Source organism: Cervus elaphus, chromosome 10 (genome assembly GCF_910594005.1).
Source record: "Cervus elaphus chromosome 10, mCerEla1.1, whole genome shotgun sequence".
NCBI lineage: Eukaryota > Metazoa > Chordata > Mammalia > Artiodactyla > Cervidae > Cervus > Cervus elaphus.
Window position 1 is genome coordinate 24,967,441 of NC_057824.1, and position 26,237 is coordinate 24,993,677.

General features: G+C 41.9%; 1 protein-coding gene across 4 annotated transcripts in view; it reads right to left on the reverse strand.

The window, feature by feature from the left end:
• TXNDC11 (thioredoxin domain containing 11) overlaps positions 1-26,237 on the reverse strand; it is a 59,751-nt gene that overhangs the window by 14,651 nt on the left and 18,863 nt on the right. For all 4 annotated transcript variants that reach the window (XM_043914331.1, XM_043914329.1, XM_043914330.1 and 1 more), the window contains 3 exons: positions 19,416-19,509; positions 2,863-2,975; positions 587-787 (listed from right to left, as the gene is read on the reverse strand). In XM_043914331.1, coding sequence (XP_043770266.1) covers positions 587-787; positions 2,863-2,975; positions 19,416-19,509 — 408 coding nt within the window. The remainder of the gene's footprint in view (positions 1-586; positions 788-2,862; positions 2,976-19,415; positions 19,510-26,237) is intronic.

The following is a 26,237-nucleotide window of genomic DNA, read 5'->3' on the forward strand; positions in this document are numbered from 1 at the left end:
TCTCTCTAAGTGCCTTCAAACGATCCATACATAAAATAAACTCACACCCAGAGACAGGCAACGCACGCAGAAGAGGCAGGCGGGATGGGCTGACTTCTGATGACGATCAGCTCTGTGAGCCACAGAAGGGTTAGGAAAACACGGGATCCCAAGGTCACCCTGCCACTGCTGGACTGAGCGTGGTCGGGGCCACCAGTCTGGCCAAATGCCTGCGATGACAGCACCCCCAAGGCCACAGTAAACCCCGCCTATGCTGTCCACTCTCTCCACACCTCTCCAGAGTATCAGTTGCCGCAGGAAGAGGGAACCTGGCCCATCTCCAAAGAGGCCTGGTTTGACCGCCCCGTCTGCTCTGCCTCACCCAGACCTGAGACACTGTCAGTAATGTGGCCGGAGAGGCCATGGTGGGTCCCCACCAAGAAGGCACAGGCTCTCCTGCCCACTTACAGGAAGGAGTGACACCACGGAACGCAGCAGCCACTTAGCGAGTAAGGGAAACCACTCTGATCGTGGAACAAGAGAAGAATCTAAGTCAGTGAGGTTGGCCTGTTGCTTCTGAGACGCCTCTTCCCACTGTGGCTCTTACCTCATCTATCAAAGGGTGACTCTCGGCTAAGGGATTAAAAGGTATGAATACAAAAAGTGCTGGTCCTTTCTTCAGCTCGTTGTTCAGCAGGAGACTCTTGCCGCCATGCGGCCGCAGCCATCGGAGGAGCGTCTCTCTGTTTTCTAAGGCCCACTTATAGATGTTCTCCGCGGTGTAGTTGATGACCTCCCTGGGAAAGACCTGGGAAGGAAAAACGCACAGACATGAGAGGCAAGGCGGGATCGCAGCACCACCCCTGCCCGGCCTCAGCCCTCTCTTCACAGGTGAGGAAAACGAGGCTTGGAGCGGCCTGGGCGGCTACACTCTGCCTCTGCCCCTCCAGACAGGGCGCTTCCCACAAGCGGCTTGGAAAGCAGAAGCTGCTGTGAGAGGTGACTTTCAGATCATGTGATTCATCTTCTCCCCTTTAGGCAGAAAAGATGAATTTGGCTGTCTATCAGCAAGTTTCCCAGCCTGCTGCTGGTAACAGTGGCCTCTACCTTCCTGCCTAAAGCGATTGCTAAGGAAAGAGAAATGGCTGGGGCCAGGCCACCAACGAGGGGGTCATTTTACCCTTGGGAAAATCATGTTTCCCTTGTCCCTGGGAACTTTCTGTTAGGGCAGAAGTTTGTATCTGCCTTGCTCACCTGTCTCCCCACCCCCATCCTCCGCCCCAGGGACTAGAATACCTGGCACAGAGCAGGAACTCAAGAAATATTTGCATGAAACCCTGAGTGACCTAGAACTTGTATACAAGGCCACGGATCATACTTTGTGTGTACAGAGTTAAGGAGAGATATGCCTAGATTTTTTTTGCTTTGTTTTTCTCTAACAAAGTATGTCAACATAAAATTATTTTTGAAATTCCAATTATATAAATTACAGGGTTTCAAACAAAACTCCCCCCAAAATGCTTGGAGAGTTCCAGAAAATGAGATATTTTATACTTTCCCAAATAGAGGTTTAAATTGACTTATAACAAGATGTCCACTGCTTTTACTTTAAAAAAAAAATACTGGTAACCCATTAATATTTCATTTGCTGAAAGGAATTCTGCTCTATCAATGAGCCACTCTTAAAAACTATGGAATTGACACCATGAATTCAGTATGTTTTTCAGTATCTTTCTCATAGTCCTACCTTCTTTTCACCATCTATTTTAAATTTCTTTCTCAGTACCAGTTACTATACATTAACATGATATACGTTGCTTGTAAAGCATGTTACAAAAGAAGGATGAAGGAAAATGATAGACAGCAGAAGCAGATGAGGTCCAAAGAAACTTAAGACAGAGGCACAAGGAGAATGGGCGGGCAGCAGGAGAAACCGTCAGATTTTGATTCCCAGAGCAGGATGGTGGGAGGTGGAAAAAAATGTTAATTGTCTTCATGAACATTTCTATCTGGAAAACATGGAATGTATTTGACTTTGGGAGTATAAACTGCAAGAAGTAAAGCCATCTGGGTTACTAGAGAAAGGCAGAAGCTCAGGGAGACAGCCGCGGGGGGCGCCCCTAGCAGTCCCTCCACAGGCAGAGCCTTGCACACTGAGCCGGGAGCGTGGGTTTAAAGGCTGGGCACCCTGGGTATCGGGGTTCGGGCCCTCACCCGACCCGTAAGTCACTGCCGCCGTCAATGGAGTCGGAGAGAGGACGCTGAGGAAAATAAACTCAGCGCGGGGCCTGAGCAGGGAGCAGTATCAGAGCAGAAGCACAGAACCAGGCACAACGCAGGTCAGCAGCTCAGAAACAGCGAAGCTGGGGCCAGGCCACCAACGAGCAACCAAGTCAGGGAACAAAGGCAACGCTGGAAAACCGTGGCGCTTGGGGCAGGGAGCCACCAGCGTCTCACTGTGACTTGACAAGAACTTCCAAGTCCATCTCATCAGCTAAAGGAGAAAAGCATGTCACGTGACTACTCTTGATAAATGGAACAGATGAACAAAGGATAACACGCCCAATGGAACCTTAACCTTTGACAACATGGTCCCAGAGGAATACTTCTCCAATACAGCAATTCTGCAATTTCATCCAAGAAGGAAAGCTAATAAGGCTGCATCAAAATCTAAGAATATAAACAGAACTTCTAGCTGTTAAATCCGAGAGCTCTGGGGCATGGGCTCTAGAAGGGGCTGAGGGGACTCGATTTGCATATAAAACCATGTGCACTCTCCTACAGACAGCGTCCACAGATTTCACCCAGTTGTCAAAGAGGCCTGTGATCTAAACAAGGTTAAGAACCACTGCACTAATAGAAACGTGATTTTAAAATACTTACAAGTGATGTGTTGAAATGTCTATGTAAATACACACTTCCAGAGTGTACTAAGGATACCAGTTTCGCAAGATGCTTATTTGTGATAACCCCAAATCGTACTGTTCCTAGGTAATCTGAAACAGAAAATTTTCCTTTATTAAAAAGAAAAAGCCTATGCCTTAAAACAACCACAAAACCCAGTGATCAAATCTTGACACACAAATTTCCCCAGAGCAAAGCTCTTTTTGGCCACCTAGCCTGGACAGGCAAGGAGGAGCTGAAGAAGCCACCTCCTAAAACAGATCACACGTCTCCTCCAGAGTACCTGCCTCTGACTAGGACCTGCGCTGTTTCAGCCCCTGTTCCCCTACTCACGAGCCTCACTGAGAGCCCAGGCACATGCTATTCTCTCTGTCTGGACACTTCCATGCCAGTTCCTTCTCAACATTCAGATCTCGGCTCCCACCCCACCTTCTCTGAGGAGGCTTCCTTGACCACCTGCTTCCAGGCAAAAACACTTGAGAGGATGGTCTGTAAGGGGACACCAAGGCTCCCGCCTGACTCAAGCCTTCTCTTTACCATTACTCTAAGCTTTTAATAGCACTTACTAACATTTACATAATCCTACTGATTTATTTAGATTTTCTTTGGTCCAACTTCCTCTTAAAACCTTGTTTATTGCTGTTTACCCCAGCATCTACAGCAGCATCTGGGCATATGTGCATTGATCTCTTGAGCAATAAATGTTAGTTACACGAATCAATCTAGCATATACAAGGAATTCATATGAATTAGGAAGAAAAATAAAACAGGTACAAATGGGCAAATCACAGAAAAGGAAATGTAAGTGGCTAACTGCACTTAACCTATTTCAGAGGAAAGCAAATGAAAACACAATTGCCACTTTTCACCTTCAAAACGTCCCAGATCTGAGACAGAGGAAGTACCAGATACTGATGACCAGTAAAGAAATGAGTGCTCTGCTGCAAAGCTGGTGGAAAAGGCAGACTGGCAGCCACCTGGGAGAGCAATCTGCTGTGCTGTCCACGATGGAGCCCGGACACGGCCCGCAGCCCCCGATCCACTTCTTCGTGCCTACACGCGAGCCCTGAGTGTTATACCCAAGGGCAGTCACCAAAGTAATACCCAAGGAATTGCCTGCAGATGTTGAAAACAGTGGGGCAGGGCAATCTATACAGCCTGAATAGATTTTCTAAGACACATGTGAGTAAAAAAGTCAAGACACAGTGTACCTTTTATGTGGAAAAATCCCTCACACTTATAAAGTATGTTTTCTCCTACAGGCACATATGGTTACAAATGTATACAGAATCTGAAAGGATAATAAAAACTGTTTTTGTGTTGGGGGTTGGAGATCAAAGGGGACTTGATCCTTATGTGTGAAGCTTTCTTTTTCCCCCCAAAGAGTATATTTAATGTAATATTTGTGTGATTAAAAGTTGACTGAAATATGTAGTATTAAAAGAGGGTGCATGAAACGATGTAGGAAAAGGTACACTTTTTCCTACCCCCTTTCTGCTTTACTAGCAGATGTTAAGTAAAATATCAGTCAAACATTGTGTGCTACACTCAGTCGTTCAGTCATGTCTGACTCTTTGTGACCCCATGGACTGCAGTCTGCCAGGCTCCTCTGTCCATGGAATTTTCCAGGCAAGAATACTGGAGTGGGTTGCTATTTCCTTCTCCAGGTGATCTTCCTGACCCAAGAATCGAACCTGGGTCTCTCGTGTCTCTTGCATTGGCAGGTGGATTCTTTACCACTGCGCCACCTGGGAAGCTCTGACTCTATCTTATGAAAATAAGTCAAAATCACTTTAAAGTGTCCTGTGCACAGAGATGTTCACTGCATCATTGCTTACAGAGCAAAAAAAAAAAAAAAAAACTTTAAATGTTACCAAGTGATATCTAAGTAAACACAGGAAACTTCTAACTTACTCACACAAGCCCACCTTCCAGCAGGGGTGGCCTCTTCCTCAGAGGAGGAGTGACTACTGAGGCTGAGGCGAGAGTGACCGTGTCCCTCACACCAGGCTGGACAATCTAACACAAACCTGAGGGGCTGAAAATGGCATTGAACCAAAGAAACACAAGAAGAATAAGCCCAAAATGACGGGAAAGCCTTATATATAGGGTGGATGGCAAAGGGTGGGGCGGGGTGGGCAATGGGAGCCAGAGAATGGGAGTGGGGCAGTCTAACCTTCCTCTCAGCACCAAACTTAGAACCACAGCAAAGTTTCGCAGCCTTCACAATCAAAACCTAGACTCATTACACCAGCCACTGTGTGGCGATCCAACGTGGAACACAAGCACTAACAGATAAACCTGACGGCGCTGCAAACACCACGCACCTCAGTGAGGGGGTGGTGGGGGGCGAGGACAAAGAACTGAACCAGAGAAGAGCTGCAAACAGTATCCTGACTGGATACTGTCAAGACAGCGAAAGCCAGGCTTCTCAGGGAAGGACAAAGAAGTTACATATGAAGAGAGGAAAGTTAAAGTAAACTCTGCAGTGTTAGACTGGAATCAGAGGAAATGAGAATAAACTTACAACTTTTAGTATAAACTTATGACTTAAGACACAGATAATAGATATAACAGAGGCATGCATGCGCGTACGAATAAACACATATATGTCTGAGCTCTCTACCTGCTGAAAGGGCCTAGGAGTAATGACACTGAATACCAAGAAGCCCCAGATCTGGGTTTCTAAATGTCATTCTCCAATAAAAAGAAGCCGGGGCTTCTTGGAAAAGAAGCTGATCCCAGAGCTGGGGCAAAGGCAGTACAAGATGAGCCTGAAACATCTTGTTGAGTCAGGAAAGAAGTGCTCATAAAAAGAGGAGAATTTGTTCAAGGGACACAGGCACCAACCCGAGACGCTAATGGCCAAAGCCGGAACAATCTGAACAACAAAATAAACAGCCAGTATTTTTCAAAAGTGTCCATGTCATGGAGAGTAAGAAAACAGTGAGGAACTGTCATAGGAGGAGACTAAGGAGAAAAAATAATTAGCTGCAATGCAGGATCCCTGGAACAGAAAACAGACGTTACTGAAAACAATGGCAAAACTCAAATAAGGTCTGCAGTTTACAGACCTTCACACTGGACCAATGTTAATTTCTTAGTTTTGACAAAAGCACCACCACAAGTGGTTAAATCATGTTAACACTGGGGGGAGCTGGGTGAAGGTAGGGCGTTAGGAAACTCCGGATCCATCCATCCGCGCAACATCTCTGCAGCTCTAAGATTGGTTCAAATTTGAAATTTAAAAAAAAAAAAAAAAAAAAAGGCATAACATATAGGTTCGGATTCCAAAGCTGCCAGAAGAAAAGCAGGACCCAGGAGGGAAAATGCACTGGTAGGGAGCAAACACATCACCCTCCATCCAGTAGTAGGCTCAATATTGGCAGACCGCCACCAATAGAGAGAGCGGTGAAGGAGAAGCAGCCAGTAGGAAACTCATTTGAGAGTCCGCCAAAGTCACCAACATGATTTACTGGAGCAGAGGAATCAGGAGTGACAGCCTGACTCAAAAGCTGAAAGGGGCCATTCAAAAACTAGCTTAACTGCATTCATAAGAATGGACAGCCGCCTGCCCGGGGCAGATTTTAACATGCCCAAACATACTATAATTTCAAAACTATATTTTTCACACAGAAATTTACAAAAATCACACATTTTAAAAGTTCCTTCAGATAGTGGAAAGCTTGCTGGAAGCAGTTTATCTGTGCAGTCTCCTGTGTATAAAGAGCACTTGAATTAGCAGGCGAAGTTCACAGTGTAAGAATGACACACGAAAATAACACTTCTCATCTCCATATCCAGAACATTCTGTCAGGCAGGGCTCCAGGGCTTTCCACAACAGGGGTCTTTGTCAATTATAAAACGAATAATTTTGTCCCAAAATGAATGAAGCTTCAATATTTTAACTGAGGATTCTGAATGTACTGAGTAATAAAAAACAAATTCAGAACCATGCTCTCCCCTCCCCCATCAGTGGGTCCAACAATGACATGAGCCTATTCAATTAATAACAATAATAATAAAATCTTAATAAATTCTGTTAGCCAGGTAACCAGCCAGCTACAGTCTATTAACCATCCAGGGAAAGGTGTCAGAAAGACGACTGCAACATGCAATGACATCCTGAAAGAACATCTCGGTGAAAGCAGGAGTTACTGAGCAGTTTCTGTAGCTGGTCACACAGACATCAAGGTGACCACAGCAAGAAGACTGGCTTGTCTGTTGTCTGCTACAAAAGTTGCTGAGTCCTTGGTCTGGTCTCCCTTAGCTACATGGCAACCTACTGGGCACACAGCCACCACTAGGCTCCCCACGAGACATGGGATGAGTGGAACGAATATATCATGGCACTTCGCTGTTTGCGTGCTTTGAGAAACAAATGGCCTTGCTTTGATCCATGAAACCTTGTCTATTTTCAGCACTTATTGCAGGTTTACCCCTTGCTACCTTTCAAGAGCTTAGGGTTCTTTTCTGTCACTCAGACAATGCTCTACCCCTGCCCCCCTCACCCCTCTGGGTGGAGCTTTCATTGACCTTCCACACACCACTTCACCATTTACCTCCTGGCAACAACCAAGGACACATCGAGAATGGAAAGATCTGAAATTCCATCTGGTTTCCACTCAGGCTCATCTGGCTCACTTGTGATCTTTCTGGTGTGCATCAAGGGTTTTGGGTTTTGGTCACTGCATAATGTTTTAATATCAGACTACTTTTATTGCTTAAAACCATGGCTTTAAATTCAATTTTTAACATTAAAACTTCAGTTTGGTATTAAGGTAAACTGCATTTTGAGGCAAGACCTCAGTGAGGCAAAATATTAAAATTCTCAAACATTCCAGAAAAGAACAAAAATTAGTTCCTTTTGTTAGCAAAAGGTTTTTTGTTTCCCTTTTTATTGAAGTATGGTTGATTTCTAAGCCAGTATGAGTTTCAGGTGTGCAGCAAAATGATTCAATTATATTTATACTTTTTTTTTTTAGATTTTCCATTAATAGATGTTTAACTGCTTTCAATTTAGTAATAAAAATCTTGCCAGAAGCAAAGCTACACAATTCACACTCACCAACTAACAGACTACCAGGACACTGAAGCATTAGCTCAAGGAGGTGCCTGCAGGAGACTCAGTATCTTAGGATATAATTGCTTTTTCCCAGGATACTGGGATAATAAGGCCTAGGTCCTAAGCGCATGGTCCTAGGTGGTAGCCACTAACCACATGTGGCTAGCAAGCACTTGAAATATAAGCAACTGAGGGATTAAATTTTTTACTCTATTTGACTTTATTTAATCTAATTTGAAAGTGATACTCAACTCAGTTATAAGAAAACATTCAAAAGATGAGTTTGTAACTTTAAACTAGTATCATATTATAAATAAACTATATTTCAATAAAAATAAATACACAAAATGAAACAATATAAAACTATTTGGTATGTAAAACATTTTTTCAGCTGTAAATTGTATGAAATCTAAACACAGATCAAGTATTTCCAATGAACACTTAGCATCTGAATTGAAGTGTGCTGTTAAATATAAAAGACTTGGTTAAAAAAATGTAAAATATCTCAACAGTTTTTATGCTGATTACATGTTGAAATGCTAATAATTGGGGTACATTGGGTTAAATAAAATATAAATTATTCAATTGATTTCACCTATTTCTTCTTCAATTTTAAGGCCTACTAGAAAATTTTAAAATATCTCTGTGGTTCATGTTAAAAGTTCTACTGAACTATGCCAAGGTGACCATGATGAAAAAGCAAGATTCATGTAATTCAGGAAGATTAGCCTCAGATAAGTCCAGCAGCCAGTAAGCCTTAATAATGGACAGTTACCTGAGAAGGACACATAAGACAAAGATGTTTTTCCGTGAAAACCTCTCTAAATCGTTATTTTAGAGAATGGTTCTTTTTAAGAATGTGTCCCATTCTCTCCTTCAGAAAGGAAAAGGTGGGGCTCTAGACCTTGTGACTCTGGGTATAAATGGCCGAGCTTCTGAAATTAATTCTCTCTCAGAGGCCTATATTAAACAGCATTTGGTGTCCTACAAAGTAAGGTACCCAAGGATATACTGAAAGAACGAGCAGACATGCTGGAACTGAATGGAAATTTTCACTTTGGGACTGGCCATCTGCTCTCCAGGAGGCTTCTACATGAGCTCATCTCTCAGGGATCTCAGGGCAAAACGGAACATCAGGTCGAGAGAAATACTGATACAGAACACTGCTAACAAATAAACCATCATATTCTTCAAAACTGAGTACCACTGGGTTAAGCCACGTAGGTTTTAACCTACATGGCTAACAAGTTATTTACTCCCTGGGAAAATTTTTCTCAATTCTTTACTCTGGGAGGTGGTCACATCCTCAAAGGCAAAATCTGTATTGTGGTTCCTCCCATGCCAGAAACAATTCTCATTTTACTCTATGCTCTGACATTTTTATTAACTTATGCTTTCCCACTCTTCCTTCCAAGGTTTTGGACAAGGAAAAAAAAGGAAGACTACAGGATTGTATTAAAAGGGATAACAACAGCCCCTCCAAGGTTACTTAGCGTTTCCACTGTAGTGACTCGGCATCAGCCACCAGATGATGACTTCACGCACTTCCAATGCTACACGCATTCATCAAAATAGAAAAATCTGCAAAGAAATACAACTGTATAGAAATGTTTGTCTTCAGTGCATGAACTATAACTACGGTTGGCATTTTTCCTGCAGAAATGTGACTCTGAGATTTGTTATATTGTCAATTTCTTTTTTTGGCTGTGTGGCATGGCTTACTGGATCTCAGTTCCCCAACCAGGGACTGAACCCAGCCCACAGCAACGAAAGCACAGAATCCTAACCACCAGACCACCCGGCAACTCCCTCAAAATCCTTAACGTAAAACACAAAGCAATTACGTAGAAAAAAGTCTGGCATTTGGGCACCACAGACACAGTATGCATATTCTGATGCTTGCCAAGATACTGCTGAACTCCAAGTAAACATGTAACTTCTTAGCAGTGATTTTCCTTTTACTTGTAAGTTAGGAAGGAGGGAAAGAAAAACATCATCCCAAATTCATCATTTGAGGGGAACATGAACTATAGAGCTAAACAGGCCTGTCCTATACACTAACATGACCATAAACATCCTCACACCACTGTTCTCACTTAGCCAAAGCACAATATTAAAATGATCAATTTGAATACACCTCTTGGATGTATTTCAATTAAGTTTCCTTTTTTAAAAAAAAGCCTCAGGGAGGGAAAGACTTCACTAAAGAAACATTATCTCCTTAGAAATTCCTCCTCCATCCCCTCTTATGCTGCACTTAGGGTCTAGCATTGGTGTCATATATATATATATATATATATATATTTTTTTTTTTAATCATGCTTTACAAAAACAAAAACAATTCTTAGCTGCCAGATCTAAAAAAAAAAAACAGGCCACAGGCCAGAGCATTTTCAAGCTGAAGTTTGCTTTAGAGGCAACTAGGGCAAAGCTCCCTTATGCTGCAGATGGGGAACCTGAAGAGTAAGAAGGGGAGACTGGGTGAGTCGTGGTCACACAGGACACCTGCCACTAACATAACTAATCAGGAGAGTCAGTCCCCAGCTACAAGTTAAGAAGATGCCACTAAAGTCCAGGAAAAAGTCAGAAAACAACGTTGGTTGCTAAGTGGGAGACACAGCCAAGGAGTGCAACAGGAGTTCCAGAAAGGAGCTGGTGGATGGAAATCTCCACTCCATGTCTACAGAGCGCCAGATGTCACGCTGACTGGGCAATATCTACAACTCCCACAGGACTTCAGCTAGGCCCCGAAAAATCAGGAAGGCAGACACTAACCAGAGCGAGGCACCGCATTTTAAGCGGATCATGAGCAAAGCCTTGGAGGTAGGAATCGCCATCCTGGGCGGCCGGCCTCATCCCAGGAGCGCAGAGGCAGATGGAGTGATGTGTGGGCTCAGTTCCTGCGGCACTCCTCACTTACTGGACAGGACTACATTAAGTCGCTGTTTCTGCTGTAAAAAATTACCCACTAATTTAGTAGCTTTAAAAAATATCTTACAGTTTGGAGGTCGAAGTCCAAAACGGGCCTCATTGGGCTAAAATCAAGGTGTCAGCAGGGACTGCTCCCTCCAGAGGCTGCAGGGGAGAATCCACCTCCGTGCCTTTCCTACCTTTCAGAGGCTACCTGCATTCCTTGGCTTGTGGCCCCTTCCCTCTTCAAAACCGGCAATGGCCAGACAAGTCCTCTCACTGGATCACTCTGACACTGTTCTTTGCCTCTCAATTCCACTTTTAAGAACTGTTCTGATTATCTTGGGCCCACTCAGATACTCCAGGATAACCTCTCTTTCTCAATGTCAGCTGATTAGCAGCTTAAATCCACACGCAACCTCCATTTCCTCTTGTCATGCAATGTAACATACTCAGAGGTCCCGGGATTAGAATGTGGACATCTCTGGGGAGCCACTGTTCTGCCTCACAGTGACCTGGGGTCTGTTAACAACCTCTCCGAAGCCTTAGTCTCCTCCCCTGAGACAGTAACACTGAGAAGGTAACATCCTACTTCAAAGAGTGGCAGTGAAGATTGGATCTTCCGGGTAAAGTGCTCTGTTCAGCATCAATTTGTCATGCTCAATGTTACGTAACAAGCAGTCAAGTGGAGGCCAGAACTGGGTTTGTCTGAACCAAATGGTTTCACTGTAAGTGTGTGATTTTATCATAGAAGGCGATCCCTGAAAAGTTTTCAAGATTTTAATGTTTTGGGTTCTTTGCCTAGGAGTCTTATTTCAGCTTAAAACAACAACAACAAAAAACCCCTCCAAAAACCCCCAACAACCCTGAAAAAATAGGATGAAAAATCAAAACACACACAGACAGGGACTTCCCTGGTGGTCCAGAGGTTAAGAATCCATGCTTCCACCACAGGGGGCACAGGTTCCATCTCTGACCTGGGAACTGGGATCCCACATGCCGCCAAGAGTGACCAAAAAGAAAACCCCCAAAACACAACAACAAAAACACATATACATACACACTCATAAAACAGGTAAACTTCAAAAAGGTAGAAAATACCACAAAACAATTAGAAAGTAAAGAGAGTATAATTTTTCAAACACACGGGTCCAAGGAATCAGAGCATCTGCCAGTGACCACTAAGCTTGGTTCTGAGCGCTCTGCACACCTCGCTTCTCCCAGCGCCACCTGTCTCCCGCTCTCGTGTTCCTCATCCTCACTCTCTTGTTCCGGACTTCTCATCCTCCTGGGAAACGCCGCCCACCTCCAGTCTTCCCTGCTCTGATGGGCACACCCCACACCTCCGTGCTCCGACAAAGCCTGTCACAGAGCCTGTGACAAAGCCTGTGTTACTGCGCTCGCTCTGTGGACAAGCCCACCTGTGGGCCACCCTACGGGGGCACTGTGGATGGTAAGAAGTGTTACCCTTCTTCACAGCTGGAGCACAAAGCGGACCCTCTAAAGTTCACTGAATTAATAAGTCATGCTTCTGAATCTAACTCAAGAACAGGAATGTCTGGTTTCGGGCTTAGTCCTTATCTAGCAGGGAGTTGGTCATGGACAGGGAGGCCTGGCGGGCTGCAGTCCACGGGTTCACGAAGAGTCGGACATGACTGAGCGACTGAACTGAGCTGAACTAAACAGCACTTACGAGGCTGAGGAGATGTCATAATGGGAATAAAAGCATTTCCTATGAAATATGATCATATCCTTGCTAAAATAATAGCAACATAATTAAAAAGTCATTTTTAAATGGGAATAAAGAAGTATGGAATTCCTAATATGTTTACTCTAATGTGTATTAATCAATACCCAGAGGGCCTCAGATCACCACAAGTTAGAAAAGATTTCCCTCTGCAAGTGAGTATAGTGACAACAATACTCACTAATCAATACTCATTAATCTCAACAAAAAGATTATCTGAGAAACCAACTGATCAAGAACCTATTCCATTCACGGAGAACTGTTAAACCCAATGCCTGGTCCAAACTTCCAAGAGTTAGACCCAGGCACCTTAGGAAATACAGTAATCTCAGAGTCAACCTTGCCTAAGAAGTCAGTCCCTTGCTTTTTGGGTTGTTTTTTTTAATGGTTGTTGGTCTTTTAAAAACTATTTATTTTTAATGGCTGAGTAATATTCCATTGTGTATATGTACCACAGCTTCCTTATCCATTCGTCTGCTGACGGGCATCTAGGTTGCTTCCATGTCCTGGCTATTATAAACAGTGCTGCAATGAACACTGGGGTGCACGTGTCTCTTTCAGATCTGGTTTCCTCAGTGTGTATGCCCAGGAGTGGGACTGCTGGGTCATATGGCAGTGAATATTACTCAGCCATTAAAAAGAATTCATTTGAATCAGTTCTAATGAGATGGATGAAACTGGAGCCCATTATACAGAGTGAAGTAGGCCAGAAAGATAAAGAACATTACAGCATACTAACACATATATATGGAATTTAGAAAGATGGTTGTTATTACCATCTTTAATGATAATGATAACCCTATATGCAAAACAGAAAAAGAGACACAGATGTACAGAACAGACTTTTGGACTCTGTGGGAGAAGGCGAGGGTGGGATGTTTCGAGAGAACAGCATCGAAACATGTATATTATCTAGGGTGAAACAGATCACCAGCCCAGGTTGGATGCATGAGACCAGTGCTCGGGCCTGGTGCACTGGGAAGACCCAGAGGGATTGGGTAGAGAGGGAGGAGGGAGGGGGGATCGGGATGGGGAATACATGTAAATCCATGGCTGATTCATGTCAGTGTATGACAAAACCCACTGCAATATTGTAAAGTGATTGGCCTCCAACTAATAAAAATAAATGAAAAGAAAAAAATAAATAAAAACTATTTACTTACTTATGTGGTTGTTAGTTATGGCATGTGAACTCTTAGTTGCAGCCACATGGGATCTAGTTTTCTAACCATGGATCAAACCTGGGCCCCCTGAGTTAGGAGTGCAGAGTCTTAGCCACTGGACTGCCAGGGAAGTCCCAGCTCCTTGTTTTTTCAATGACTTTAAGAATGTCACTTACAGGATAAGAAAATCGTACTTTTCAGATCTCTTGAGGTTTTATAAAGTTTCATAATCTAACAGAAAAGTGCTCCAAAAAAGCTTTATTCGTGAGTAAAGATACGGAGAAGGGACTTTTTTGTGTCCTGACAGGATTGTCCTAGCAAATCGCAGCACCACAACACGCCACCTGGTGGAGGAGGAGGACCCTACACTGGAATTACTTCCTCTGATCAACTTCTATTTTAAAAAAATTCACTGCAACAGTTATTTTCCACAAGTGTTCCTTAGAAGACTAAAGCCACAAAGTTTGCTGTCATCTACACTCAGGAATTCCTAAAGGTAAAAGAAGGGAGTGGGTCTTTAGTTAACAATTCAGTGTATTTTGAGGATGATATTTAAATATCCTCTGTGTGTGTGTGTTAGTCACTCAGTCATGTCCAGCTCTCTATGACCCCATGGACTGTAGCCCACCAGTCCTCTGTCCACGGAATTCTCCAGGCAAGAATACTGGACTGGGTTGCCATTCACTTCTCCAAAATATCATGTGTATTTCAATTCAATCCATCAGGATTCTAGTATGAGGAGACAGTGAGAAGCCAAGAATGAGCCAGGTTGGGCCTCGGTCCAGCCCAGGCTGAGTGACTCCTGTAACACTGGTCTAGGGAACCTGAAAGGACAGACATGAGGGGACATGGAGGTGGTGGGCAGGAGATCCAAAGTGACAACATCCCACTGAGAAAATCACTCCCACCTCAGCAATCTCAAGGTAAAGTGTTCTTCACAAGTTATTCATTCAAACTTTTAGCTAAACTGTAAGAACTGCAAGAGCCCGATGACAAAACCTTGGCCTCAAGGCACTCAGTAAACACTGTCTGAACAAACTAGGCCACATTCTGGTGGGACAGAGATGCAGTCAGTTCCATGGCGAGAACACCATGCCTCACCGTCATCCCTTGGTGTCCGCAGGGAAATGGTTCCAGCCGCGCCCCCCGCCAACTCCCCTTGAATACCAAAATCCAGGGATGCTCAAGTCCCCTGTGCAAAATGGCACAGCATTTGCATGTAACCTACACACATCTTCCGGTATACTTTAGGTCACCTCTAGATTACTTATAACACCTAATACAGTGTAAATGCTCAATAAATAGTTGTAGATACAATGTAATGCTATGCCAGTTAGATGGCAGATGTGTGATAAATTCAGTTTTTGCTTTGGGGAACTTACTGAAACTTTCCTCATATTTTCATTCCAGGGTTGGCTGAATCCACAGGTGGACACAGAGGGCTAACTACACAATAAGAGGCAAGGATGGAGAGCTCCAGGAATAGGGAAGAGGAGGCGCTGCTGGCTGCTCCGGGCGCAGCACACCTGGCGTAGACACTTTGAAGAAACCAGGCCCAGAGCTCACTTCAGGTGCCCTCAGTCGGCGGCCTTCCCGTTAGACTGCTACAGATCTTCAGACTACTACTTTATTCACATACAACCTAATCCACACATGATGCGGCCTTGAAAAACAAGCATTTACCCTTACCTCCATCTCTCCCATTTTACGGCAGAGAAACTCAAACACAGAGAAGTTGAATGTTTTGTTCAAGTGTATAGACCCTGCCGGGGCAGACAAAGGCTAAGGACCAGATACCAGCTCCCAGGCCCCTGCTTTCCCTCTGGAAGCACTGCATCCCTTCTGAAGGTCAAATGGATGAAATTTCTTGCAAATTTTTTCTTTTAAAAAGGGCACGGAATCATAGCAGAATATAACAACATTTTACCAGAACACATCTTTACAGTAAATAATCATAAGACAGAAGAAAATCAAGTAGGCACCCTAAAAATATCAACCCCTCTATCAAATTTTCTTTAAGCAAAAGAAGAAAGAGCCTGTCTGCCAAGATCACGGTGAAAAGGCTTAGAGGAAAGGCTTGGCAATCTAGGAGGAGAGGAAAAGTACAAGGGATCAGCATCCCCAGGATCCAGAAACACACCCAGAATGCCAGCCCACAGTTAATCATTCAGCACTTTGAAAGGATTAATCAGTAATGAGGGTGTGTAAGACCTTTGGGGCTTCCCAAGGGGTGCAGTGGCAGAGAACCCACCTGCCATGCAGGAGACACAAGAGACATGGGTTCGATTCCTGGATCAGGAAAATCCCCTGAAGGAGGGAATGGCAACCCACTCCAGTATTCCTGCATGGAAAATCCCAGAGACACAGGAGCCTGGTCAGACGTGACTGACCATGCACACATGCCAAGACCATTTACAAAAAATTGAAAGGGAGGTTTGAATAAATGAATAATTATGCTGTGAGCCTAGAAAGGGAAGCTAAATTTTATGAAAATGTCAATTACCTCTAAGTCAATAAAAACATTTAATAAAATTCCCAGCCCAATGCGTAGATGGATGTAAAAGAATACTTCATAAAACTCAAGAACTAAAAGAAGCAGAGTCCAGACTTCACCAGGCACTTACTTACAGAGCAATAAATGAAATTATATTTACTCATACAAAAAGAGGGTTCTAAATCAAGAGAAAACACAGAAAATAGACCCAATTACATTAAGAAAATATTTTTTGGTTAAGCAGGCATCATCAAGATGAAGGATAAAGGAAGTGTTACTCTGTAAATAGTGCTAATTGATTAGCCAGTAAGAAGTAAGGAAAATCAACTGTGCTCTGTATTTTAAGCTAAGGTAAACTCAGGCACCATAAAGTGCTGAATAATTTTAAAATCCAAAGAGAAGAAAGTGAACTAATTAGTGATCAGATTTTTTAAAAAATAAATAGATCAAGAAAAAGAGCCACAAATTTAACTACATGAAAATACAGAACTGCTATATAAAAAAAAAAGATAAAAGTAAAATGGCTAGAAAACAATGGACAGAAATATAACAAAGGGCTACTGCCCACAACCATCTAACAGCAGGGCCAACATAAACTGACGAATCGGCACCCAGACGGAGACCAACAGGCAGAGGACACAGGTGACTGAGACAGCCCCTCTCAGCACGCCACCCCCCAATACCCAGGCAGAGTGCTTCATGTATGGTACATTCTCAAAATATTTGTAGACCAGTGGCAAGCTAAACAAACGTTGGAGAGTGTCCTGGCTAATTCTAAGGCAATTTTTAAAAAAAAACAAACCATAAGGCAATGGAAAGACATGTGCATTTTATATATGCTCATGGCCTGGTGAACCAGGACATCTGCTTTCTACCACAACAGTCTAAACACTTCATCAGTTAAGTTCTCTATAACCAAATGTTAAACTGGTCAAATGTTCCTCAGGCCTCAATTTGTGTACAAGACAGAAATGCAACAATGACCCAGAATTTACATTTCAAACTTTCCCGTTAAAAAAAAAAAGCCTGCATGGGTTTCTGTTACTGAGCATCAGCTATTAATAGCAAGTAAAATACCATCTGACTTCGGCGTAGGAGAAAGCAAAGGTGAAAAACACCCAGATGCCCAAGATTTACTTTAGGTAATCCTTCACAGTACATATTTCATAGAAATTCATCCTTCCAAATTTGTGTTTGTCTTCTAAAAATGGTTCATTAAAGCTTAAGTGGGATCTTAGCCACAAAAACAGAGTGAAAAATTATTAAAGACAATGAACTCAGTTCTTGCAAAGTCCGTAGGCAACAGGATTTTACAAGACCCAACTAGAGAGGGAAGAAATGTAGTAAATTTACTGAACTAGATTTATTCCGAGAAGAAATCTGATATAATCATTTGTCAAAATTAGTGATTTGACCAAAAGGTTTGTTTTGTACCTTCAGGTAATCTTAACCCATCTGTTACCCTCCTTGCTTAAAAAAAGGAACAGAAAAAAAACTTCTTAAAAAAACAACTATATTAAAAGAAAAATGGGAACAAAGGCTACTACCTTATATTTGCAAAGATTTTTTCCAAAAGAAGCAATGTTTTTGAAACCTCTGAATGAAAAGGTAATTTGAAATATTAACACACATTAAGTTAGCTGGATAACAACACAGCCTTTCAAATCTTGAAACAGCTTCTCCAACTCAAGAACTTGAATGCTGCCATTACTCTAGTGACTAACTCTAGGCTGCCCTTTTATACATCATCTTCAAAGGACTTTATTTAGTTTTTCTAAGAGGATTTTTGAACATCTATCTGCTTAAGCTTATTTAAGTTGGCAGTATTTTGTCTTCAAAATTCAAACTCTGACTCACTGAGCCTCCTCAGTCCCCTGAAGTTGTGCAGCCCCGTCTTTCTCGGGGACAGAAGAGACACCTAATGTGACAGGCTGAGCTCCTCTCCCAATGTCCCCTGCACGAAAAGCATGCACACAGCAGATTCTCTATGCATAGAACCTTAAGACAATGTATACACCAAAACGGCCAATAATGTAACTGTTTGACATATTAATAGTATACTATCATAATACCCCCCCAAATACTGAAGCAATGTGATATACAGTAACAGGAGGATGGCTACATATTTTGGCTGACCTACTAAAGGATCAATGCGATCACTCATCTGGCAAATAGTGATTGAGCCCCTGCTATGTGCCAGATGCTGGAGAAAGAACACTAAACTGAAGACACATGGTCCCCACCCTCAAAATCTCCCAGTCCCAGGAAAACAACAGACAGTAAACAAATCATCTCAGAAGTAGACACATAAATATAAACGATGCTGAGTGCTATGAAAGAAAACAACACATCTCTCCCCAGCGTGGGAGACTGAGGAGGTGCTACTTGAGGGGAATCTGGAGGATAAACAGGGGTTTAAAAGGTGGAGAGCTGGGCCCTGGGCCCTGGGGATGGAGAAGACACATTTCAGGCAGGACTGGCACGGCGGCTCCCATCTGAGGAAGGAGTGTCGATACTGGGCACCAGTTAAGTACCCACTGGTCTAGTCTAGGGGCAGGAACAGGCTTGGACCACGGCTTGTCATGAGGAGATGAAGAGCAGATGAAACTATCTAACAGAGAACTGATTTAAGGTCACAGCTGATACAGAGAAAGAAAATGGAGCAACATGAAAAAATGGGCAGGAAACAATGTTTAACTTACAAAGTAGGGCTTCAAATAGGATATGGTTTAGCTAAGTAAAAAAAATATGTATATATGGATTTGAGAATAGTGAACCTGGAAGTAGGCTGATGCTGTAATGTGACATGACTTTCACACAATTGACAATACAACCACTAAAAACTTTGATCAAAATATCTAACTCCACAAAAAAGGAGAGAATATGATTTAATAATATTTAAAGTACAAAATACACCATTGTAGACACTGTGTGATCAAGCTACATTTAAAAAGTCTCTAAACATTTAAGAGACTATACTTGAAACAGCAAAAAATTCTGTCAATAGAACATAAAACAATGTAATACAAATACAGAGAAAAAAAATCAAGAGAACTAAAACATATAATCACAAAGATAACCTATGCAAAAGTAGATATCAATATACATATATTTCGGTTAAAGCACTAATGTGTTAATATGAATCCTGTTTACCTTTCTTTAATGAATGCAGTGCTGAGGTGAAGAAGGTCAAATAACCCGGTGGCTGGGGTGAGCCATTGAACTCAAAGTACCCAAGAACTCCAGGCTGTAGAACAAGAGCAGAATTAGGTGACTGGGGTATCGCTGGTCGCTGCATAAAGAGAAATATTTCAAAACAAGAAAGACATGCCATTACAACTTAACAATCGCAATCTGTTGCATTCCCTTTTTAAAAAACCTAATGGAAGTCCATGAAAAAAGTTGCCGGTTAGCACTGACCCTTTCCCTCCATTTAGACTGACAGGGTAAGGGATCGAGTTGAGTTGCAGCAGCTTTTATGGGGGGCAGTTCAGAGCTGAAACATCCTAGGCAGGTCTATCCACCCTCTGTGGACAGTTCTCCTACACCCCTGGTTTGAAACCTCACCATCACGTTCAAGTACTCACGTGCCTTTGTTTAACAACTCTAGGCAAACCAGTTCAATGATCTGCAATCTTTCTTACATTTCTTCCTCGACTTCTTCCTCTCCTCCCTCCAAACACGCCTTCCCGCTCACTGGAAATCAGGCTACCCCAGAGTGGCTCCACTAATGCTGAAGGTCATCCTTCTAGGGGCTCCTTCCTCTCCGCCCACTCAGAGCCCAGCATTCCTCACGGCAACACTCCTCTCTTGTCAGGTCAATCTGCGGAGAGCTCTCTTGGCCCTCCACCCCAGCTTCCACCTGCTCATTCCATTTCTCTAAGCTTAGAACCGCGCCCCTCCATTCTGCCGAACCAATTAACCGTGCTCCACCAGACACATTCTGCTTTCACGTTCAGAATAATTTCTTCCTCCTCAGAAGGCCCTGCAGGCACCATTCTGTCTGACTTTGTTCTGTAACTAAATGTTTCTGAAGCCCAACTGTGAGATCCTTGAGCAAAGAGTGCTGGCTTAGAGTCAGAAGACCTAAGCTCAAGCCTGTCAGCTCAGTGATATTGGGTGAACCCTTCAATGTGAAGCTCAGCTTTCTTAACTGGCAAATGGGGACCATTCATCCTGTGGTTACTGAGAAGAATGAGCTTGATGAACATAAAGCACTAGCAAAGGTAAGGAGTCCTTTCTAGTCCTAAAACACACAACACTGTTTTTAATAAATAATTTTGGAGCGATGTGATCATTGGGACAAAGACCCAAATAGTAAAATAGAAATTTACCCTGTTGGTAAAGTTTAAAATCAGTATGTTGTATAAAAATGGAAATTTCTGATCTATAATGGAACATACTGTTTTTCAAATCTAAAGCACTTGTTTAGTCTAATAAGATTTCATTTTAAATAAATTAACTGCTTTTCATTCTGGTAGAGACTGAGATGGTCAATGTTTAATCTTAATATCCAAAAAAAAAAAAATTCCAACAAATAACTAATTTCTCAAACAACTGAAGAAATAAGAAAGTAAAGTTATTGAAACAGGATTTTTTTTTTTTTTTTGCTAAATTTCCTTAAATGTTTCCAACAAGCCAATCCAGAATTGGCTCAAAGTAGAATAACACAGTGTTTGGGTCCCTAATGTTTTAAACCAACCTATGATGATGTATCAGCCTTTCCACCATGAACAAAGGAAAACAAGACCTTCAGGATTTCAGTCAGTTAATACTGGGTAATACAAGATAAAATGAAAAGTGATGGGAAAAAAATACACCCATTTAAATTTCTTTCAATCTCCTAAATCAAAACCAGTTGGAATAAACTCATTCTAAATATTAAGAAAGGTTTCATGGCCAAAAATTATATGAAGTGAGCTTCAAACTCTCTTTCCCATCATGTTATTTCAGGTGGCTTCACAGGAGAAGACATATGGCCCATAAACACGTATCTATCTACATGCATGTATGTAATTATATGTGTGTTTATGTAAACACACCTCAATGGAAATAAAAACTATCTGAATTCTACGTCTTCATGAGAAATGCAGATTAAACCTTTAAAAATGAATAAAGGTTAAACCATTTGCAGGGGTCCTCTGCAGGTCTTTCAATAGCCTAAGGGTTTATCCCTGCTGAGGGCATCACTGCTGTGGTTTCCCAAGGGGCTATGCAACTTGAATGAAGGAGCCTCTATTCTCAGAAGACCTGGTACTGAAATTTCCAAAGAAATTCCACAAATAATACAAAAAAACCCATAGGTAAAATTACTTTTACTTTTTTACTGCCAAAAATATGAAGATCATAAAATTCAACAACCATATCAAAGGATTAAAGGTTGCATAAATCATAAAATACTAGCTATTTTAAAGAAACAGGCAACGTCTATCTATTTTAGGTACTATTTTTCAAATATTCATAGTAGTGTGACAGTAGTGTATTAAATTTCGAAAAGTGGCATGTTATACATTTTAAAATAATAAAAAGGAAATAAAGTGACAATTATCTGTTTATTTCTATTGCAAATCCTATTGCAAATTTAAAAGTTATTAAACTGGTTCTGGTTATGCTTCAGGTAAAATAAATTTCACAACCATTTCCCCAAAGTTTCAATGTCTCTTCAACCAAAGCTGTATCTGAGAAATAATTATATCTTTCAGAGTTTCCGCCACAGTTCTTCCTTAAATCTGCAAAAACGGGAGTCTGGGAAACAAAACACACGCCTATCCACATACACGACCGTGCCGGGTCTACACCCCCTGTTTGCTGGGCGGCATATCAACCCAGGGGCTGGTTCAAAGCAGACACCGGGGCCCCTGCCTCATATGCTTTTGAGGCTCTCTTTCAGATGAGCAGGCCAAGCACGTGGGGCAGCCCGACCCTGGGCTGAGGTTGGGGCGGAAGCCTGCTGGCATGCAGGCTGCCCCTCCTCACTCTGATGCCCACCAGTGTGTAAAGATGCTCCAACCTCAGGGTCCAGCCAGTGTTTCCTTCCATCGGCCCCTCCTCGATGCCAGGACGGCTGTCAGGTGAACCCAGCAGCCCACAGGAACCTAACTGCCAGTGTTCCCCTCTCCTTCATTTGCCCACCTCATGAGAGGTGTAATCAGGACACACTGCAGTCGCAAGACACCTCTGTGCCCTCAACTCCCACCGCTCTCCCCTCTGCTCTAGTCACCGCCCCCCAAACCCAATTCCTCCCTCAGGACCTCTGCACTCACTGTTTCTGCCTCCTGGAGCACTTTCCCCACATTTCCTCAGGGATGGATCACATCACACAGGCTTCACTCTAAGTCTCTGTCCAAATGTCATGTCCTCAGAGATGTATTCTCTGCCTTCTAAGACACTCACACCCCCTCTCTGCTCTGACATCTGTCCTGTCAGTTGTCTCTGTCTGTAGCAATGGTTTTCTGATATTACCTCTTGTGTTAAGCTTTCTAGGGCTTGCCATGACAAATCACCACAAACTTGGTGGCTTAAACCAACAGAAATTTATTCTCACGGTGAAGAATAAAACACGAAGTGTACCAGATTATACCCTAACCCAGTCTGTGGGTTTTCAACTCCATTCCATGATGTACAGTATATTCAGTACCTGCTATAATGAGGCTGGAAATAGGTTAAATGGGGTATTTATACGAGGCCAGCCCAACCTCATCAGCATAAAATATGTCTTTCCTACCAGAGCACCATTTGTGGTGTGGCATAAATTTCAGCAGATGGTGTGCACGCCCTCTAGTGGCCATGAGAACAGTTACCTCTGTGTTGCTTTCCTCAATGGCAACAGTATTTCTCAAATAATGTTAACTCACACTTAGAAAATGTAAAGCTACTTAATTCACAGTTGTATAGAACTATGAATTAACAGAAACAGCACCTACTTCTTTGTGCAACATCAGAGTACAAACAACACTTTTACTAACTAACAACAGGATAACAGCAGGTACCATGCAGCATTCTAGGTTTGTCTCCAAGTGCTCAGATTTCTGTCAACTGGCAATTCACCCAATGACCTGCTTCTCCCTCCAAACACCTTCCAAACCTTCTCTTATCCCACTTAAATTTAAAACAACTTGATTTATCAAAACTTCTAGGAATAAATGAATGGATATATGCTAAATCACTACTCTTAAAAAGATAAATTATAGAAATTCATGAGAAGATTTTGAAAGTATTTTGGTTACAGATATGAGTTTTAAATAATACTGTTGGCATCTGGTAGTAGACTAAAAGGTACAAATCAGATGATTCTGTCACATGCTTTAAAATATTAAAAAGTAAGCACTACTGACATAGAAGCTACTGATACTTAAGACAAATGTCTGAAAATTACCGACAGTCATAAAATGAGGGACTGTGAAAGTGACATTACCACACTCAGTCCTATTTCCTTTCCAATCAACTTAATGTCTAAATAAAAATGACACTGGGGTATGTTTGACTATGCTGTCCCCAAGTAATAAACTGTCTTGTCTGTATCTTAAATATGTAGGAAGAACTTTCAAGGAAGAGGAATTTTATCATACAATAAGAGTAAATGAAGAAAGCAGAATTTCTTAACATGGTTTGCAACAAAATGACATAAAGCTCCTGATCTCTGCCTGCAGGGTCCACCCGCAAGTCCATTTAGTTTTAGCTACATTCATGATTTATAAGGCAGGTATGATTTTAGTGCATATCTGGGAAGAACACTCTAGACTCTACCAAGCGTCAATCCTGTGATTTTCATACACAGAACACTCCCAGTTCTGCAGAATAAATGCTAATGACCCAATTAATAAAACTCTGCTTCTTTAATAGTAAGTCAATAGCCATGGCCCATCATTTATCACTAATTATTCTTAGAACCATTCTTAAAGATGAAGGGAAAAAAGTTACAGTCAAGTTAAGATTTATTTCAAAATTTTTCTTCCATGAAGAAGGATCAAAAATGACATAAAAATAATTAAATATTCAAAGTTTTAACCTCTAGTTACACAGTGAAATTTCAAATCAGAGACTTTAGTCATTCATTTATATATAAGAAAGAATCTTGGGAGCCAGAAGACCTGGACTGCAGTCCAATCTCCACTTAGGGTAAATCATACCCTCTCTGCCTCTCTGTACCTTTATCTTCTCAATCTGTTTAAAGGATCTACAGTTTCCATCTACCTCACATGGCTGCTGGGAAAATCAGAAGTAAAAGCACTTGAAAACTGCTGGTCACTTACCCAAGCATAGTTTACTCATTCTTGATTTGCTTATAATGTCTAAGGTATTTTGGAATTTACAGAGTCAAGCACTTACAATATTCACCCTTTAATGTCTTTCTGCAATGTTCAGTAAATTAAATGCAATACTGTTTTCCTAAAAATAGCATCTGAGTTTAGTGTCATATTTTAAAAACATAAAAGCATGGTGAATGATGAGCAATCTGATTTGGGTAGGTCTGAGGTATTCTAAGTCAAATAAAATATTGGTTATGGAATTCTCCCGCAGTCCAATGTTTAGGACTCTCTGCTTCCACTGCAGGGAGCATGGGTTCGATGCCTGGCTGGGGAACTAAGAACCAGCAAGCTGCGCAACACTGTCAAAACTATATACACATATATATATACACACATGCACACACACATATATATTTTCTCCATTTGTTAAAAACTTCCGCTTTTCTAGGTAATTATTAAATAATCTGAAATAGGCTTTTAAAAGGATTCATCTGTCCGACTTACAAAAATTCAAACCAACCTAGAATTAGAGCATTTCTGTTTGTAACAGCATTAGAAGCATATGTGAATAGAGTTCAGTATACATAGAATAATGAAATTTATGTCAATATAGAAAGTAGTTAACTGCAGGGTAGCATCACTTCCCAAGTAATAAACACTACACAATCTTACAATGATCCACATTGTTCATAAATACCTAGATTAGAGACAAACTTATAAGTAACCAATATGTTTTTTTTTTTAATGAGGAGGAAATTATCAAATTTGCATTCCTGTAACACATCACAGACACATCTAGAGATAGAAGCAATGCCATCCTAACAAACCTTAGAAGTGCCACAGAAACATTAAATAATTATTTCTGCCCAATTTTAGTATACCTAAATTTAAACACACTTGATATTGAAATCATATTTGTAATTTCATGGAATATGAAATCCATATTTGTTTAATACGGATTTTGATATTAAATACATATTAAACACACTTGATATTGAAATCCATATTTGTAAAGACAACATTTGGATATTGTAATCCAAATACAGATTTGATATTGAAATCCATATTTGATCAAAGCAAGTATCTGTCATACTAAGACTTCTTTAAATCAGCAATACCCTTAACATACTTAGGATGCATGCTTTTTTTGGGCGGGGGGAGGGTGTGGTACAAACAAACTGAGTAAAATGCTGAGCCTCATGGACATCTGTAGATGAAAACTAACTCACTCCTGGCTCTAGCTCCCCACGGGTAACACTCCAGAATTTTCTGGTTAAGGCACTGCTTAATTTTCATCTCTCTACTGACACTGTGATAAGCAGAGACACTTGTAATAATTAGACTGTGGCTTTCTGTGTGCTGTATGAAAAATGTGTGTTTATACTCAAGGCCGTGAGGCGTCCTGAAGGCCTTATCTGAGGGACAGTCACTCAGAGCAGCGGCTCTCAGCCAGGGTGTCTCCGCGCCCCGCAGGGACACGTGATGATGCCTGGGTGCTGCTGGTCGGCACATGTCAGGCGGAGGGGCGGCGCCACTGGCATCTAGTAGGTGGAGGCCAAGGATGCTGCGGAGCCTTCTGCGGAGCACGGGACTGCCCCCCACAGCACGGAATTACCTGATTCCAAACGTCAGCAATGCCGAGGCTGAGAAACCTTAATTTAGAGGATGCCTACAAAGTTTACTGTGTTCCAGAGTGGGTCCTCTAAAAATTCCTTTAAACTTTTTT